The 20,840-nt window shown below is 38.2% G+C and overlaps 2 protein-coding genes across 2 annotated transcripts; one reads left to right on the forward strand and one right to left on the reverse strand.

The window, feature by feature from the left end:
* Positions 1-532: 532 nt before the first annotated feature.
* Positions 533-4,765, reverse strand: LOC103709766 (hypoxanthine-guanine phosphoribosyltransferase). Its single transcript, XM_008795265.4, has 3 exons — positions 4,349-4,765; positions 969-1,133; positions 533-779 (listed from the first exon to the last, which is right to left on the reverse strand). Exons 1-3 carry the CDS (start codon positions 4,646-4,648, stop codon positions 681-683), a joined length of 564 nt encoding a protein of 187 aa, XP_008793487.1. The 5' UTR covers positions 4,649-4,765; the 3' UTR covers positions 533-680.
* A 2,853-nt stretch (positions 4,766-7,618) lies between these two features.
* Positions 7,619-19,381, forward strand: LOC103709767 (polyadenylate-binding protein 3). The gene is made up of 7 exons (XM_008795266.4): positions 7,619-8,086; positions 10,630-11,405; positions 11,496-11,573; positions 11,686-11,775; positions 15,857-16,153; positions 17,697-17,921; positions 18,818-19,381. Exons 1-7 carry the CDS (start codon positions 7,828-7,830, stop codon positions 19,043-19,045), a joined length of 1,953 nt encoding a protein of 650 aa, XP_008793488.2. The 5' UTR covers positions 7,619-7,827; the 3' UTR covers positions 19,046-19,381.
* The last annotated feature ends 1,459 nt before the right edge of the window (positions 19,382-20,840 follow it).

The following is a 20,840-nucleotide window of genomic DNA, read 5'->3' on the forward strand; positions in this document are numbered from 1 at the left end:
AAAAAAATTATATATAATTATATTAATATATTATTGATTTAATTTATTATTTATGTGCTAAAATTTTTAATTATATAGTTATAAAATTTAATTTTTTTTAATTTATATTTTAATTTATATATTTAATTTGTATTTATTTTAAAATAAATATGAATATAAATATATTAATATCCAATTTCGATTGGTATACTTTAGCCTATCATAACTCACTGCTCCTTTTCTAGGCACAGAAGGGATCGGGTTGTGACTTTCGTGTCTTTCTCACAGCATTATATGTGGGATCGCGCCTACATAGCTCTTCGAACTATCTGATTCATTAGGTTAAACAGATCTCGAAGTTACAGTTGCCCGGTCCATCGGCGGACCCATGCAAGGGAAGGTGAATTTCTTTTGACGCCTATCCGCTTATACAAGAAGCAACAAAAACCACAATAACCAGTAAACAAATCAATAGTTTATAATAACTATTACAGTTGATAAGCAGATAAATGAGGAAAACAAAACTGCCACAAGTAATAAACCAAGCCACAGGTTCTGGAACTTCACGAAATAAATGGTTTATTGCAGTTATTCGCAGTCGTATACATTCCGTGCTATAGTGATGCATAAGTTACAGATCCAACCTAGTGTTTCCTCAAAAATTAAACACATTAGTCATGTTCCCTGGATACATCAAAGCTTCATTTGTACACTTCTGGTCTAAGGACACCAACATAAGGCAGGTTTCTGTAAAGTTCATCATAATCCATGCCATAGCCAACGACAAAATAATCTGGGCACTGCAAGAGGAAAGACAAGGAGAATCCATCATTTTCAGGAAAATTCAAATTAAGATGAGCATTAAAGTGAAACCTTAGAAAAGTAGTAGTTTTTTTTCTTTTTGGTAAGGGAAAAGTAGTAGTATTTGCAAGCTATGCATGCAAGTAAACATAGAAAAAATTTGGCAGATGCATATAGCAACTTCTTACCTCAAAACCTCGATAAAATTTTCCCTCTCCCACTAGCTTAAAATGAACTTGCCTTCTTGCAGGTTTATCCAGCAAAGTGCAAACAGATACAGAAGATGCTCCTTTTGTTTCCAGGTGTGAAATAAGAGAGGATAGGGTATTTCCTGTGTCTACAATGTCCTCAACCTACAAAAACAAATATTAATTATACAGCAAACCAAGTCATTAAAGCACTTGTTATCTGATCAGGGAAAAGGAAAATCATGGTATAATAGATAAATAAAATAACCACCTCAGAGTTACGATGGTATGCACATGGCATGAGTGCAACTGCCAATGGCATAATGGAATTAATAGGATAGATATATAAAAATTTAAAAAATTTAAAATTCTTGAAGGATGGAAACAGCTGCTACAAAAAATATTCAATTTGTCTAACAGCCAAATTTTACCCATCATGGTATCATAAAAAATGTTGGCTGCTTCAAATTTCAAATTACCCGATCAAGGACAATAACCACATGACAAGTATTTTTACCGTTGGAAAATTCTCAGCTTATCTATCAGTTTAGCAGGCTAGAAAATCATGACAGCATGTAACCACTTGTTCAATGCTAGCACACATTTAGCATCTGTTAAGGAAATAAAGGCTATTTCTGTCACCCATCTTGAATACAACAAACTAATTGCCAAAGCTTTGAAACTTAATTTTTATAATGTGCAGTTAATCTGAACTTAAGGATGAAGCAATAGAAGTAGTTGTCACTTAAAGTAAGGCATCTTTTAACATCACTATGAAAAATTCTAATTTCTCTATGCAAGTTTTCCTAAGCAATAATATCAATTAACTAAACAATAGACACCTCCATCAAATTGCTACGGCAAACTCAAGTATTCATTTTGTATTCAATACTGATGTGGGGTCGGAACCCCGACACCAGCCCGCACACCGGACGAGCAGGGAAAGCATCCGCGTCCTCCCCGAGGTATTGTCCGCTCTGGGATTGCCGCTTCGGGTCTGCGGGAGGTCGCCCAGGGCCGTGGCCCAATGACAGTCCCGAGCCCTGCCGGCGCGGGGGTCCGCGGAGGTACTACCCCTACCCTTACGGTTTTGTCCTACAAAAGGGCCCTCGGTGAGAAGAGGTGTTTGCACCCCCATTTAAGGCACAGACCTTTTCGCTGATTATCCGATGTGGGACTAAACTGGGAACCCCATCCCACAACACAGCCCCCCGAGCGGGAAGGTCTGTGCGTGGCCGGGGCCCTCCTTCTAGCGCCATCTGATGTGGGGTCGGAACCCCGACACCAGCCCGCACACCGGACGAGCAGGGAAAGCATCCGCGTCCTCCCCGAGGTATTGTCCGCTCTGGGATTGCCGCTTCGGGTCTGCGGGAGGTCGCCCAGGGCCGTGGCCCAATGACAGTCCCGAGCCCTGCCAGCGCGGGGGTCCGCGGAGGTACTACCCCTACCCTCACGGTTTTGTCCTACAAAAGGGCCCTCGGTGAGAAGAGGTGTTTGCACCCCCCATTTAAGGCACAGACCTTTCCGCTGATTATCCGATGTGGGACTAAACTGGGAACCCCATCCCACAACAAATACCATCCTATTACTCTAAAATTAGAACAATTTTATTGATTGAATCATTCTGTCGATTAGCACAATGAAATCGTCCTTTTTTTTCCAGAAAGCATTTTAACCTTTGACTACTCTTTGATAGTTAGGTAGGTGATCTACTTCTTCCACTCAGTTAGGTCCTACCTGAAATCAGTATGGTGACATACAAGAATTGTTTCTTTGATGAAACTCAAATGTACAAACTTTACTTCCATATCATTTGATTTTCTCCTTTCTTATATGAAGGAATAATTGAATTAGATTTACTTCCATATCCTTTGATGTTCTCCTTTCTTGGATGAAGGAATAATTGAATTAGATTTTTGTGCTTGCAGGACCATCTAGAGAAAAATTGGAGTACATCTTCAAGGAACATAATTAACCATTAATTACACCATTATTGTGCACGTGATATGAACATGTTTTTCATGGAAAAAAGGGGAGAGAGAGTGACGGAAGAAGAAAAGGAGTTATTGTGCATGGAAGCCCTCCCTCTCACTCTCTTAAGCTACATAGGCCCATGAGGTATTTATTTTTTTCTAAGATAAGACCTCCACCCATAGGAATTATATAGGGGCTAGACTTTTGGAGTCCATCTTCGCATGATCAACTCTGGGAATTTCTATAATATATATAATGTAGTATATAATATATAATATATGGTATATGATATAATAGATAGAAAGATAGAGAGATAAATTGAAATAAGCGAACAATCTCAGTACCACCACTCTTCTTTGTATAAAGAAATGCAACTCCAATGATGTGGTTTGGCCTCAACAACATCAATATAGGATTTGATAATTATACCACCACAAGCAAGGCCTTCATCTCAGCCAAGATCTTGGTTTATTCCAGTATCAAGAACTCCCCAATACAAATATACAAAAATATTGGTCAATATAAATTGATAAAATCTTAGATATCTGCAAATATTTTCCAATCATTTCTTTACTTCCTTAAATAATTTTTTAAGCTACTAACTTTTGTAATCAATGTTCAGGTGTAGATGGTAATCTTGGATTTATCCTGTTGGCTAGGATTTAGATATCTTGGTCCTAAAATATTTGAAAAACCTCAATTGCCTATTTTCCCACTTGTTGTTATAGTCTCGGACAAAAACCAGATCTTGGCTCATCTTGTCTCGGTAATATATGGGGATTTGAAAACGATTTAAGACCTAGATCATGAACCTATGAGCTGATAATTAACAAACTCACCTACCGTATACAAACCCGAACGAATTCACAGAATTTAATGATGCTCCAGCCATCATAAACTTGCATTTCAGCCCAACAAGATAAAGTGATCGGGCATGTTTTATGATTTTTTGCAACACAGAGTTTTAAAACTTTGCATCTGAACTCGTGAAAATCCCTTACTCTGATTGATCCATTGATCCTCAATCAGCTCCATAACCAGCTATCCTCAATCATGTCTTTCTTTCATCCCAAAAAGGGAATCCTCCCTTCTATCTACCTGGATAGTCTTTGTATCTTGAAGTTCCTACACTAACCCAGTATTAATTCCTGCTCTTTCCTCTATACCGTGTGTTTTCCAAGTATTAATTAGAGATATACTATGACAATTTCAAACTTGTGGCAGTGCACCTGCTAAAACACGGATAAATTGTTCATCTAGCAGTTCTATAATTGAAAGGAGCTACCTTTCTGGTTCTGTAAGTAAAGTAGTCATATTTTGTTGATCATTCATTGATATGATGAACTGATGACATCAAGCGAAACAGAACAAGAAAGACTCCAGGGATCTACACCAAGGGATCATACCAAAATCACGTGTTTGCCGCCGATATCGATCTTGAGGTCGCTGGAGATCCTGGGAACGCCACTGGACTCCGTCCCCGACCCATACGACTCGGCCCGGATGAAGTCGACAGCGACGGGCAAAGTAATCTTCCTCACGATGTCGGCGATGAAGAGGAAGGCCCCCGTGGCGACCCCGACGACGACTACAGGGACCGGGGACCCCCTGAAGTCGTCGGAGATCTGCGAGGCGAGCTCGGCGACGCGGCCGGAAATCTCCTCCTCCGTCCACAGGACCCGCTCGATATTGGCATCGGAACCCATGGGACCGAGCGAGGGACGGCAGCGGAAGGCGGAAGCCTAGAATCTCTAGGGCTTATCATTTTGAAATCCCGATGCGCGACCACCGCTGAATAGGAAACAACGAAGGGGAAAAAATTCAAGGCGACGAATCCGGAGGAATGTGGGAAAAGGAAAGTGGGTTGCCGTCAAATCGTGATTCCATAAACGAAAAGGATGTATAAAAAAATAATAATCTATTAATAAAAATATACCTACACGCTATCCAAGTTTCCATACAGAGAGAGTGCACGTGAGAGTTGCACGTGCAAATACATATACGAGAGAGGATGTAGGGAAAGGAAAATATGAAAAATATAATTGATTATATTAAAGAAATTTGCTAAATTATTGAGTAATAACTTATTATTTGATCCATAATATATAATGTTTGGGCAGTGATTGAGGATGTGAACTTTGAAGTTGGTGCAGAATTAAATGTTGTGGTGGCTGAGTTTCAAAATTATTGGATTTCTGATAGTGATGCAGCTGGTTGTGCTCATGCGATCGCAGTGTGAGCAGCCATTGTACCAAAAAAATAAAATTATTAAAATTTTTGAAAAAGAATGGTGGTGCTATGAATAATTTGAAAATTGACAAAGTGCTACTTGTAAATGCATGTAAAACTAATGCACTCTATTTGAAATTATTAGCACGTGATCTCCCTCTAGACTAAAATTAATAATGTTGAGCATTCTTTCATTCAAATCTAGTAGAAGGACACGATGTTTATGGGACTTGTAGTCATTGGTAGGGCAAGAACGGATGCTAATGTCTAAGATGGTTGAACAAATGCAATGATAAGTATGCAGCCATTTATATGAGTGCACTAGCACTCTTATTAAAAAAACAATATTTGAAATGGAGAAAATAACAAATGAATAAACATGGAAGATATTATAAAGATAAATGGGTAAGATATAATGAGTAGTTTATAATATACAACAATCAATATAACAAGATTAAAACCTATTATGTTAGATGATCATGAATAAGAATACCAAGAGTCCTAGATGAAGGCATAAAGAGCTCTTGGAAGAGACCTTGCCAACCTTGAAATACTCTTGACATGGTCATTGGTTTGTCTGTCACTTCCCCGAAATTTATACAAGATATTGCTCTGGACCTGCAATGGCTACATGATTCAATTTAAAAAGATTTGCTTTGAGTCTCGTAATCAAATCTGAATGTTATAGTTACTTATCTCATTAAAATGGTTAACGGACATGGATACTCCGGTTAGGGCTGAAATAAGATTAGATACTAGTATATCTATATCCATATTTATTTTATTTGATGGATATGGATACTTCGGTTAGGGCTGAAACAAGATTGGATACCAATATATTTATATCCATATTTATTTTATTTAATGGATATGGATATTTATATGGATGTTAGTTGGATGAAAAAATTTGTATCTATATTTGTTTTAAGCAATTATAAATACATATTGGATCATAGAAGTACGGATATAAATACGAATATCAATTGGATAATTAAATTTCATGAGCACAAAATCAAAGATAATTAGTTATTTATTTTTTCAAAAATTTATGAGTGCTATATAAATACATATATCCCTAGAGCAGAGCTCAGAGTTATTTGAAAAGGCCTTACTTATGCGAGGCTCGTCTTAGGTGTAGATAGTATCCACCTTGAAGGAGCCTCTGTAACGACCTAGGATCTCACCCAAAATGGCTAGCCGGAAGTTATTATTTGAGTTCCTTGATCTTGTATAAGTACCCAAGATTTACTCAGCGAATAACTGATGTGGGACTAAACACACGCTCGCACGGATTCTCACATACTCTCCCCGTTCAAGCCCTGACGTCCTCGTCAGGCTAAGGGTTCAAATATATTCAAATCTAATCACAAACACCATGATTGGTCCGTGGTCAGCCCCAATGGATCCGTACTGCAGTGTCTCCTAGTCCACATAGGTTATAGGCTGGGTCCGCTCTGATACCATTTGTAACGACCCAAGATCTCACCCAAAATGGCTAGCCGAAAGTTATTATTTGGGTTCCTTGATCCTGTATAAGTACCCAAGATTTACCCAGCGAATAACCGATGTGGGACTAAATACATGCCCGCACGGGTTCTCACAGCCTCTACTACAATGATCGAGTAGATCCGGGGCCAGCACAAATCTGACGATGGGCACCTGCTGCTATAGAACGTCCATAGGCTAACGAGGATTTGTGGCGCTTTCCAAACTACTTATGTTTACCAGAAGGTGAGCAGAACTGTCAACTTAGTTGGCTCCTCGTTACTTAGCATTCGGGTGGAGTCCTCTGGGGGACCCATGGGCTGCCTCTACTCCTCTACCACAACTTTTTTTTTTCTTTTTTTTTTTTATAGTACTCATAGATCAGTATAATCCACCGTTCTACCAAAAAAATAGAAAAGTAAAATAATATTTCTTACCAAATCTATTCCCTAGCCAAAGGGGGTTAGATTTTATTTATTTATTTTGACAGATACGATTCTCTACTATAAAATAATATTTCTTACAAAATCTATTCCAGCCAAAGGGGGTTAAATATATAATATGGATTATTATTATATTGTTATTTTTGGCGAGATATCGTCAGATATTTCAACGGTCAAAGGTCCGAAGTTGAATTTCGGCTCCCCTAACATGGTGAGCTTACCTCCCAACGGCGGTCCGGGTGCTGGCTCGGGCGTCCCTGCCAACCCTGCGGAAGCGGTGTGGATATAAATATCACCTGGCGGTGACAGCAAAACGGAGAGAAACCGCCGACGGAATTCACCCCAAAACCATGACCTATGACTTTTGCCCATCAGTTCACACGTGTTCCCAGTCTCAACCGTCACGATAAAGTCCGTAGATTTAACGCCACGACGTCAGACCGCACGTGCGAATACCACATCACTCTCTGAGGATCCCAGTCCCCGTTGTCCTCCGCCTATATAAATTCCCTCCCTCTCTTCTTTTCGCTCCCCTCTCGCGTTTTCGCCTCCCCCGAGCCCCTTTTGAAGTCACCCAAAAAGGAAAAAAAAAATCAGAAAAATCCCTCAGAAAATCCCAAAAAGATCGATATACCCTAACCCTAGCGAGGGCTTCGCCTCGTTGTTGATCCAACCCTTCTTCTCCTCGTCGTCGTCTTCGATCGTGCTTCCTTTCTACTCCGGCGGCAATGGCGAACATGGCTCCCGCTCCCCTGGCCGGCCCCGTCCAGCCTTCCCCGCCGCAGATGTCGCCGACGCCGGTGCCGAGCGAGGCGTACATCAACGCCTCGCTTTACGTCGGCGATCTCGATCTGTCCATTACGGAGGGGCAGCTTTTCGATCTTTTTAGCCAGGTCGGGCCCGTCGCCTCCGTTAGGGTTTGCAGGGACCAAATCCGCAGGGTTTCCCTCGGTTATGCTTACGTCAATTTCCATACCGCCCAAGACGGTAAGACCGATCGAATTGTTGATCTTTATCGGTAGATTTTTAGGGTTTCTATTGTGTTCTTATTGTTTTTGATCGGATATTGGATTCTTGATGCTTGTTGCCCGTCTGCATGTTTGCATGTCCGAGTCCAGGTCTTAGTTTTATAATCGATCATGATTTTTAACTCATTGGCCTACTTCATTAGGGAAAAAAGAAGTTATTTTGTTGTCTGATTATCTACGTGTTTTGTTATAAATCGGACTTCTTGTGTTTCTGGGGTCTTGGATTTTTAAATTTAGCCTGTAATCCATATTACATGGATTTTTCTTGGTATGGATTCGAAGCCTTTTTTTCCCTTTTTTTTGCTAAGATATCTTCAGAAATTTGGCTGTGGGTTATTGGCTATGACTGTTTCGGCTACATAACAATGAAATCTGAGATCTTTGTTAGCTAAAGTGCCACATGCACAATTTAAAAAGCTGCGAGCCCTGTATAAATTTGCACTGCTTAATGCAGCACCACCTTGAGTGTTTGCGGCTTTTATGTTTTTGTGATACTTGTAGACTTGGAGATGGAATAAAACTTTGTATCATATTGGATTCGTTGATTCTGATTTCTCTACAATGTCTGAGAATTAGAACCTTTTTATGTATGATTCAGATGTTATGTTTTAGGAGATCATTGAAGATAATTTAGAAGGCTTATTCTTTCTTTATCCTGTTTGGTAATGAAATTGTAAGATTTTTCCAATGACAGAATTATTAGAGTCCAATTTATAATTCTGCTCCCAGAAAATCAAGGAGCTGAAATATATTTTCATGGATAATATCTATAGAAATTGGAGATTCCTGGGTTACTTTTCACTACAAAGAGGTGAAAAAGTTGAAGCTGGAAGATTCATTTAGAAGTTGGGTAAGCTTAAGCTTGATTGAGGTTTTGCAAATTTATTGGCAAGCCTGAATTGAGAGGCATTTTGCGGAAACATAATGTGAACATTATCTTTTGTTTGTGTAGTGGACTCTCTTAAATTAAATAAGGCTTTTATGCTAGAGTAGCAAGGATGGTCAAGATCCCCTATGGGAACGCTTAAACCAGCAAGAAGCCCTTTGATTGCTGTTCTGGGCCAAAGTTAGTTTGATTCATTTGGGTTCTAGAGGAAGGTTTGGGCTGTGGGATCAGGCTTAAGTGGAAAGCAGTTAAGTCATTTGAAGGTGATTCACTGTTAAGTTAGGAAGGTTTTTCAAGATATTTTTAGGAGCTCCAAGACACCAAAGCATTTGTCCTTTAATATATTTATCTCTTTTTGCGGAATGGAATTAGGGCTTTTTTCCTCCCAGATTCGAAGTTGTACTCAAATTATGAACCATAGGAGGTCTTTAGTGGTCTATTTAAAGGAGATGCCAAGGTGGCTGGTTTTTTTGACTTGGGAATGGACATCTAGCAAAGGAAATCAAAAGAAGAGCCTAGGTTAATGTTCCCTTCTTTGTCAATATTTATTTGTTCTATTTTTTCTCTTGCTGTTTTCATCGTCATCATCATCATCATCTGTTCTTCTTCTTGATATAGGTTACAAAGATATGGATCGAGAATACTAAACTACTACTTCTTCTCCATCTTCTACATGAAGTGAGAATATAAAAACTTAGCATAGGGTATAGAAAGATATGAATTGAGTCTACTAAAACCTAATACAGGTTACCAAGATATGGATTGTGAATACTTAATAAACGGGAAGATAGGGGTGGGAGTGTGTTGTAACACAACTTTCTATTGCATGGTTGACATTATAATTATAAAGAATTAGTATGTTATATAAATGTGCAAGATCATTTGAGAGCCTGAATTTGTCAATATGTGAGTGAATCTAAGGAGCAAAATATGATTAAAGTATGATTTTGATTTCAGAACTAATTTATACCATTACCTTGAGGTCAATCCAATGTGACTGCCAAATCTGTAGCCTAGACAACAATGCGAAAGGGGCTTGACATAAAACCAAAAAGACTTTTTGGCAGAGTGGAGGTCACCACCTTATTGGCTTGACATAGTTTTTTTCTTCTTTTAATTGTTCCGGACTTTATAATTCCCCATTCCTCCCCTAAAACCATTTCTCGGCTTGTATCTCCTCTCCATACTTTATTTTTCCACCAACATCGAACAGGTTGAGTGGAGGAAAATGCAGCATTAACTGATGCTGTTTGAGGTGCACACTTTTGCAAGATTTTGTACCTGCTTAGTCTCATAGACAGATGTTTATCTTTATTTGTGTTTTTCTTCTTTTATATTTTAAGCTACTGCCTCGTTCAAATAAAATAGAGCAAACAGTGTCTTTTTTACTATTAAAAGCAGCTACTGGATTTTGTAACTGATCCAAGCATGGTTGGTAAACCAAAAGAAGGAAAATGCATACAATTTTTTTGTGCAATTATCTACATGTTTATTTGTTATTTGTAAATTGGTTATTGCAGTTTATTGGTAGGACTACAATATACCTCGTTCCATGGAGATTTTCTGTAAGCACCTACACTTGCTCTTAGTACCTTATAATTTGTGTTTTCTTGCAGCTAATCATGCCCTAGAGGTTTTGAATTTTACGCCAATAAATGGGAAACCTATCAGGATTATGTTTTCGCACCGAGATCCTAGTATTCGAAAGAGTGGTTATGCTAATGTATTTATCAAGAATCTTGACCACTCGATCGATAACAAGGCATTGCATGATATATTTGTCTCCTTTGGTACTGTCCTTTCCTGTAAGGTGGCCATTGATTTTAATGGTCAGTCGAAAGGATATGGCTTTGTGCAGTTTGAACGTGATGATGCAGCTCAGAAGGCTATTAATCAACTTAATGGGATGTTGATCAATGGAAAACAAGTTTATGTTGGTTTCTTTATCCGTCGTCAAGAAAGAGAATCTGCAAATGGAACTCCAAAGTTCTTTAATGTATATGTAAAGAATTTGCCTGAAAAGTTTACTGATGATGATTTGAAAAATGAATTTGGAGCATTCGGTGAGATCACTAGTGCAGCAGTTATGAAAGATGAAAATGGAATTTCTAGGGGATTTGGCTTTGTAAATTTTAAAGACTCAAGTGCTGCTGCTTCTGCAGTTGAGAAATATAATGGAAAGGCTTTACATGATAAAGTTTTGTATGTTGGAAAAGCACAGAAAAAATCTGAAAGAGAGGCTGAGTTGAAGGCCAAATATGAACAGGAGAGAAGTGGAAGAATGGAAAAACTTCAAGGGTGTAACTTGTATTTAAAGAATCTTGATGATAATGTTAATGATGATCGTCTTAAAGAGCTGTTCCGTCCATTTGGCACTATAATTTCGTGCAAGGTATGATTATGCAGATTTATACATTGATTTATAATGAACACTTCGTCTAGAACTTCATGTAAGTTTATTCTGTATTTTTATTCTTTCCAGGTCATGGTGGATTCACAAGGCCAGAGCAAAGGTTCTGGTTTTGTGCAATTTTTTTCTCCAGACGAAGCTAACAGTGCTGTAAGTGAATAATCATTTACAAATTATTTAATGTTTTTTTTTCCTTTGTGAGATTATTGAGATGCATGCAATCTTTCCTGCTAAGCTACATTTGACTTTGAACATTGTTCAGATAAATGAAATGAATGGCAAGATGATAGGAACGAAGCCTTTATATGTTGCTGTGGCTCAACGTAAAGAGGAGAGAAGAGCAAGGTTGCAGGTGCATGTTGCTTTGTTACTAATTTACTAGTGCATCAGTACAGAGCTTATTGGTAACCTATAAGTAGGATGACTATATTGTTTCCTTGGCTGTTTTTTTCCCGATTTTTTGATCTTGTATAATTTTCCCTATTCTTGTCTTGCTTATACTTCTTATTGATACTCTTCTTTAGTAATGGGTTCTGGTTAATACATATCATTCGGGTTCCTTCAATGTTTGTGTTATCGTCCTTGAGAATTTAATTTGTCTTTCTTAATATGTTTGTTTTTCGATCTTTGTTTCTTTTACAATCTAAAATAACATCCATGACATTCTAACCATGTATTAGGAATTTGCTTTGGAAAAAAATTATCATTTTCAAATCTTATGTGGTCATGGCTGTGCAGAGTGGATTTTGTATTTAGATCTGAAACTGTTTGTTTTTAATACGACATAAAGTCAAAAACATAAATGAATGTGCATCTTTATGGGGATATTTATTTATTGATGCAGGTCCTTTCTATGGCTGGGCAATTGTTAACCATAAGCGCATAGTTTTCATGGATCCTACTTAACCATAAATTAGTGCCATGCATAGTCTTCACCTATCCCGTAACCTTGTAACCTGAAAATCCAAGGCCTCCTTTGAGGGGCTTTTTTTGTGCCGAAACTGCACTTGCTTAACCATTCCTACATGTGATTGGACTTATCTGTCATTTATTTTTTGGTATATTGCTTACAAGTTTCCCTACAACTCACTTTCTTCTCATCATATCATCATTCTGCTCAGAAGTCAGTTTTAGCATCATCATTGTACTACCGTCACCGTATGCTCTCCTGTCCCTATTTTAGTGTTTGATATAGACATCAATGCACCATAGCCTGTCTGTTGTTTCTCCAAAAGGTTCTCTAGCACCTACTCACTCTTATTGGCATTTGATGATAGCTTAAAATTTGAGAGTAATACTTCAATATCCCCATCTGTTTTAACTTTCAACTCTAATTGGTACCATTATTATCTTCCATCTTCTACATAATTGATTTAATTTTAAAAAAATGTTTTCTTTTGGAATCTTTTATCATTTTTATTTTTGTTGCTTTCTCTGTTATAGACATATTCTAGATAAAGCTACATTTTAGGTCCCCTGCTTAGTTATGCTTCATTTAGAGCTTTGCCACCCACAACTTATAATCCCAATTTGAAATATCCAGGGGGCGTTTTTATTATAATTTTTTCTTACATTCCTTTATTTTGAATTCCTCACTAATTAATCTCGCTTGGCTTTTTCTAGATTGATAATAACCTTTTTGGGCATGATGCAAAAATAAACTGCTTGTTTAATTCTTATGTTGACCATTGTTTGGTTTATCTCACATTGAAGTTCATAGGCATTAGTAAGTTCATTTTTTCAATGGGAAACAATATTATCGAGCCAAAAGCTAATGCTAGCGCAATTAAATATGCCATTTATATATTGATAATTTTATCCTCTAAAGCAAATCTCTGTTTCAAACTTTTTTACTTAAATACAATAATGCCATTTAATTCCTAGGCAAACACTTTCCCCTGCTCATCAGGGTAAGATGGGATGTGGATTCATTTTGTACCAAGGTTCTTCATCTCGGTCCTGGACCCCATACTGGTACCATCCTATTGTGTCGGTATGCCTGATATAGAGACTGATTTGGCTTACCGATACTCGGTACACCTCCCATACTACGTGCCAGTTCGGTACCGGTATGGTACGGTCGATATGCACCGGTACCGACCAATACAGAAACATTGTTTTGTACCATATATTATGGTCTAATTTGTACCATCAAGTAGGCCCTTGATCCAAAGATGCCTTTGCCAAGGTTCATGCACTAATCCGAGTATTGGTGTTGGATACTTGAGAACCATTGTTAAGATGTTCCAAAATTTGAATGGACTGTATCTGTTATTTTTTTTAAAGCTACTTGTTTTATTGTTGGCTAACGTCAATTAAAGTTGCTGTGGTGTCCAATAGACAATTATTTCAGGTTGAAGTTCAATAAAGCAAATTGCATATGGATGATTTAATTAGATTTGTGTTGCTAATGGTCTAAATTTATTGTCTTGATTGCATGGAATGATGTTTTGTAAAGGGATAATTGTGTTTTTTCTATTCAAACATCTGGGTTGGTCACGGGGCATGGTCCCATGCAAGTAATCCTAGTGCTAGACCTTGTTATGGTCCTTCCTCTCTCATTAGATTTTCCTATAAATTGGTCCACTGAGCTGATAAGCCTAAGTTGGGGTGTGCATGTCTGTGGTTACTCCATTTGTGCAAGCGTCTTCTTTTTTTCTTTTTTCTTTTTTTTTGTGTGTGGGGTTGGGGGGGGGGGGACAGATATACCTGTAGGGGGCCGTAGCACCGCGGACATGAATTGCTGAGACTACCAACTGAGCTGATAAGCGTGAGTTGGGGTGTGTGTCTGGTACTGTGTTCGTGTGTGGTGTGTGGATGGGGAGGGGGTGCGGAGAGAGAGAGAGAGAGAGATGCCCGTGTAGGAGTCCGTAGCATCATGAGTATGGAGTGCCAAGACTACCGATTTCTCTTTCCCTCTTCTTTCCAATCTTCTACCCGGCCACACACCTCTGAAAATTCTATATTTTCCCAGAATGATATACATCTCATCCAGGCTCTTTTCCTCTTCCTATTACTTTTGTTCTCTCCTTTTTCCTTTCTTCTGTCTCTGCTCCCTTTCTCCCATATGGATGATTTTATTAGATTTGTGTTGCTAATGGTCTAAATTTATTGTCTTGATTGCATGGAATGATGTTTTGTAAAGGGATAATTGTGTTTTTTCTATTCAAACATCTGGGTTGGTCACGGGGCATGGTCCCATGCAAGTAATCCTAGTGCTAGACCTTGTAATGGTCCTTCCTCTTTCATTAGATTTTCCTATAAATTGGTCCACTGAGCTGATAAGCCTAAGTTGGGGTGTGCATGTCTGTGGTTACTCCATTTGTGCAAGCGTCTTCTTTTTTTCTTTTTTTCTTTTTTTTTTGTGTGTGGGGGTTGTTTTTTTTTTGGGGGGGAGGGGGGGGGAGACAGATATTCCTGTAGGGGGCCGTAGCTCCGCGGACATGAATTGCTGAGACTACCAACTGAGCTGATAAGCGTGAGTTGGGGTGTGTGTCTGGTACTGTGTTCATGTGTGGTGTGTGGATGGGGAGAGGGTGCGGAGAGAGAGAGAGAGATACCTGTGTAGGAGGCTGTAGCATCATGAGTATGGAGTGCCAAGACTACCGCTTTCTCTTCCCCTCTTCTTTCCAATCTTCTACCAGGCCACACACCTTTGAAAATTCTATATTTTCCCAGAATGATATACGTCTCATCCAGGCTCTTTTCCTCTTCCTATTACTTTCGTTCTCTCCTTTTTCCTTTCTTCTGTCTCTGCTCCCTTTTCTCCCTTCTCCCTTTTTTGGCAGATCCTCTTCCCCTTTTCCTTTCTCTTCTCCTCTTTGCCCATATCCTCTTTTTGCAGAACTCTGTTCTGCTTCTTTTCTTTTCTTATTTGTCATTCCCTTGTTCTTTCCCCCTCTCTTTTTCTTTTTCTTCTAGTTCCTATTTTTTTCCTGCGCTTAGATCTGGAAACTGATTATCATGTTTACACTGCCACACCACTCTGAAGTTCTATTCCTGCTTTCCTGAGTAAACATGTCTGCTTCATAAGAAATGCATTTTATTCATTATGCTTTCCAATTCATTCCTTGATTTACTGTGTTTAGATACTTCCATTCAGAAGTGGAGAGGAAGTTTCTGTTGTCATCTTATGCCGCACATGTTGAATTCATGGCAATCCTTGAAATGCTTTCAATGATTTTGTCATTGATCAGTCATTTTCTCAATGTGTTTAATAATCATGTATTGCTCTTCTCGTTTGCTCTTTGCTTCAGGATTTATTGACTTAAGAATTTCAAGTGCCATTTAGTGTTTCTCAATGTTAAGATAATTTTGAATGTACTTTTTAATATGTATGTGTGTATGTACACGTGTGCATTCACATGTGCCCACACACGCTAGTGATGTGGTCGTACAACTTGTATTTCTGAGGCCATGTATTTCTTTTGCAGGCTCATTTTGCACAGCTTAGTGCTCAGGGGACTATGACACCTGCAATGCCCTCTATGCCCAGCTACCACCCTGGTCCACCTAGGCTTGCCCCACAGCAACTTTACTTTGGTCAGGGTGCTCCTGGTCTCATTCCGCCCCAACCTGCGGGCTATGGTTTCCAACAGCAGCTTATTCCAGGAATCCGGCCTGGTGTTGCCCCTAACTTCATGATGCCTTATAACCTTCAGAGGCAAGGACAACCTGGACAAAGGGTAGGTGCTAGGCGAGGAGTGTCCCAGCAAATGCAGCAGCAGCAGGTACGAGTATTTTCATTGAGCATTCTAACCTTGACTCATATGAATTCTCTATGCTTATGCTTTTATCTGAAGTTTCTGATGCCAGTATACTTGCTCGAAAGCCATCATACTTAATTTGTAATAAGAAACCTTTCTTTACTCTTTTAAGTGTTGAGATCTTTCTAGGATAACCTTATTTAGTTTTTGCCAATTAAATGAATTCCTCACCTAATATCTAACTTTGTCCAGCTCTTTGGAACTGCTTGATGAACCTTATTTAGTTTTATATGGTCACCCATTTTGCTCCTAGGCTGCACTAGTAGCATTTTTTTTAAACATAGGACCGTTTCTGAGCAATATTAAATTTATTATCTTATTGATATTATAGAATTGGTGATGGTCTTTTGAGTTAGGAGTGGTTAGGACAACAATAACAATTCTTACTTTTGCATCAACTGCCTTGATTTCCGATGTGGTTTCCCCATTATCTTTCCATTACACAGGTAGCAGATCTGTTGTGTAAATCCCGCTATCATTACTTGTATATCTGGTCATAATTGCTGTTAAGATTATGCGTCGTCATGAAGGATCTAAGCAACTTTCTTGTTCCATCGTGAAATGACGGATAAGAGTGTCGTATGAAGAAGCCCTTGGTAAGAAGGCTTCCACCTTGAGCTGCTTTTGGAGGAAGTGGATATTTTTAAGAGAGAATAATTTAAAAGGCATCCCTGACACCCACTTATGATAATGTTCCTTTTAGACTTTTAGTAAAGCACACTGAAGGACATTTTTATCCGAGCAACACATTTGCACATCTAATGATTCAATGTCAACTTCTTGTGGATATGCTCTCCAATTTACAACTAATTAGGTTCTTTGATTAATCTCTCATATCCAAATTGGATATGTTCATTTTGAGATTGACCTTTATTTGACTACCTTCAGCGAGACTTCTGAACAACTTGGATAACTCCCTTAGGATGACAAGCATAATGGGAGAGATGATTTAGTCCACTTCAGATACGTTGCTACACTTATTTCTTTTGATTGGATGGCTTGTTACAAATTGATGGGCATGATAAATTGCATGGGTGTGCATGTGCCTGTGCGTGTCCATGTCTGCACCTGTGTGATTATTATTTTATGTCGAACATGTTTATCTTCACTTTTTAGTTGGGATAATATCTCTAAGATGGTTATCAGGCCGAAAGCTTGGCCCTTGGAATTAGCAGCCACCTGGCAGGCAAAAACTTATAAAATATTTAATTTGATCAAATCATTATGAGATGTTGTTTTTGTCTTCATTATGTAGCTGCTAACACGATTGTTTCCCTCATTCTGATTATGTTATCACATTCCTGGAAATGTTTTCACTTTGCTTCTTTAAGTTAAATATTTGCTATCTCAACTTGTCTCTACCAGAAAAATGAAATTGTTCTTGTAGTATTATGATTTGTTCTGCCAGTTTTTGTTTTTTTACTTGATCTTTCTGATACTCCACTTTCTGCTTTCAACTATGATTGACTCATGTTTCTCATCTCCTGTTTATGATCCATGGATTCAGTTGATTCAGCGTAATGCTAATCAGGGCTTTAGATATATGCAAAGTGCTCGTAATGGGGTTGATCCAACAATGATACCTCAGGGTCTGATGGGTCCAATGATGCCTTTGCCACTTGATGCAAGTGGTATGCATGTCGCTCCGATGGATGCAGTCCGATCTTCACCAATTCCAATCACAGCTCTTGCCTCTGCTCTAGCTTCTGCAGCTCCTGAGCGTCAACGACTGGTAAGATGCTTCAACTTGTTAAGTCATGACATAATTAGTCAGGAAGCCACTAGTCCTTTTACTAATGCATGAATATTGCAATGCAATTATATGTTGGTACAGTTCTGTCAGTGCCAACCAACTTTTCTTTCATCCTACAATGTTATGTGTTTAATCAATTGCTCCAAATTATTCGACGCTGTTTAGACTCTAGACACTCTATCCTCAAATAATCTTTCATTTATGGAATTTCACAGTTGAAAATAAGCAGGAAGAAAGGAAGTTGGAGAGATTTGGGGTGTTTTGGATTTCCAAATCCCAATTTTTCAGGGATAAGCTAAATCGCCTCTCAAATGATACATTGTCCCAAGAAAAAGGATTTTAGGGATCAAGTGGATTGCAGAAATCTCCAAATTCTCTTCTTCATTTCCTTAATAAGAAATCTCTTCTGATGACGAGATATGACTTGGACAAATTTGTCCCCCATCCGAATAGGTCCTTATTTTTTAAATTTCAATGCACAGAAAAATCCAAAAATTCAAGAACCTATTGCATAATTTCAGATGATGATGGTAACTGGATCTAGGGATAGATGTGATTTTGTTTAGATCTTGAAAGTTTATTTTATGCATCCATACTCCTGAAGTCAAAATTGCAGGTGTTTTTGGTTGTTACCTTTTGGACAATATATGATGCACCTAATTGTCATAAAAGTTTGGGCAAGGCTGGTTGCTCTGTTTAAGATTAGGTTCACATGATCTCATTGTAAATTTTGCATCTGTTCCTGTTTTTAGTGTGATCCTGTTCATTTAGTTCACTAAAGCCGATGGTCTCATTTTTATTGGAAGTGATACAAACTGGACTCCACCTGCAATTACACTTTACCCATTGGCTTATTTATTCTTCTGGATTTTCAGATGCTGGGTGAGCAGTTATACCCACTTGTTGAACGTGTTGAACGGGATCAGGCTGGCAAAGTGACTGGAATGCTCCTAGAGATGGATCAAACTGAGGTCCTCCACCTTATAGAATCTCCAGATGCACTCCAGAAGAAAGTTGCAGAAGCTTTGGAAGTCCTACGGTTAGCACAATCTCCAGGTTCAGATGCTGCAGATCAGCTTGGCTCATTGTCCCTGAATGACTAAAGTTATCTGTCTTCTTTAGATGGCTATCTATCTTTAGTTAAGAGTTGCTTCATGACATAAATTTATTTTGGATTGCTTTATTCCATTTAGGCTTTGGCACCTGCAATGCCAGAATTTTTGGGGATTCAACATGGTACAAGCAAGGGGCAGCATATGTACTTGGGGGTTTTTATATTATTATTCTTCCGCTTATTATTGTTTTTTCGGGTTTGTTTATTAGTTGGATTACGTATTGTGGACAGAAGTCTGGGGTTGATGGTTTTGCTTTGTGTGGATTCTAATACTAGTTATCTTGTTCCAAATTTTATAGATGATTGGATGTTATATTACCTCTTACCTCCCTGATGTTTTATATCTCGGGATAAGCTTTGAACATCAGAAGCGTCGACAGTAAAAATATATGTGCATCAATATAAACTTGTAGTTCGGCTGTGTTCCAGCAAGCTCCAATTTTCGCTCTCTTGATGTTCTAATCTTTGGATGCTGCTTTACGAAAGGTGGTGCAATAACATTAATCTTGATCAAACATAACATGCTTAGGTTGCACCATTAAATGTGGAGGATGAGAGTTCATCCAGGAGCAGTTGGCTTCAGTCTCTGGGTGACCCTGGATCCATATTGCTGGTGGGCTGGCTTGGATGTGAGATTTGATGGTTCGCTTGCTGATTCCGAGTTTATTTTCAGAACCTCACCCGGCTGAAGATGGATACCATAATAGGATCCTCCTCTATTGTTCCTGGGCTCCCATTTGTGGAAGTGTTTCGACTGTTTTTTCTTCGGAATTAGATGTTCTTTATTAGAGGCACGTTGGTAGTAGCAGCAACTGTTGTAGGCGTCATTCTCACCTGGAGGCATTACCAAAGTACTTCCATCTAAAATTTTGGGTCGCATTGTTTTATTTTGGCCGTAGGGCGGCCCTAGAGAATGACCTAAAGGCTTTCAGCCGAGCGTTGCATTAGAGAGCCCTATTGAGTGCGACCATCACGGAATGCATGGAGTAACAAACGTAGATTTTATGCATGAACGTAGGTGCCAACTGGTTCAGCGGATATCGCCCCAGTCGTCCCTGCATCTGCACAGGGGCAGCTCGTCCCTTCTCTCAAAAAATTTAAAAAAAAATCCTTTTCCTCTGAAAAACAATTCTCAACAACAACCTGAATAATTCCAGCAAAATATCCCGGATGATCCAAAGCTTTTTTCATTTTATTCATTTATCTGAAAGAGATACTGCATTAATTATTCAATCCTAGGTCTAGAATATAATAGCAGTACTGAATAATATCAAATTATTTAGCTCAGTTTAGCATAGCTTTTGGTGGGTCAAAAATTCAAAAATTACTTTTTAACCCTTCAAAAGTAGAATGTTTAATTAAAAAAAAAAAAAGAAAGAAAGCTAAAATAGCTTCATAGAGGAAGCTTCAAAATAGAACTTCTTAAAAAAAATGCATCGAAAAGTTATCTTAATTTATAAAATTATTTTTTTACCAAAATATCCATAATAAAATATTATAATTATAGAAAATATTCTTTATACTATAAAAATCTGCAGGAACTCAACAAAGAAAACAAAGAACCCTAAATCTCCCTTCTTAATAATAATAATAATAATAATAATTTATACCTTTATTATTATATTATACTTCAAATATAATATAATATCATATTATATTATTATGTTATAATAATATTGTATTATATTACAATAATATTATACTATATCATATATTTATATTTTAATATATATATATATATAATATTTTATTATGCTTTGTTGTATAATACTGTGCTATGTTCT

This window comes from Phoenix dactylifera, chromosome 8 (assembly GCF_009389715.1).
Source record: "Phoenix dactylifera cultivar Barhee BC4 chromosome 8, palm_55x_up_171113_PBpolish2nd_filt_p, whole genome shotgun sequence".
In the NCBI taxonomy this organism is placed as follows: domain Eukaryota; kingdom Viridiplantae; phylum Streptophyta; class Magnoliopsida; order Arecales; family Arecaceae; genus Phoenix; species Phoenix dactylifera.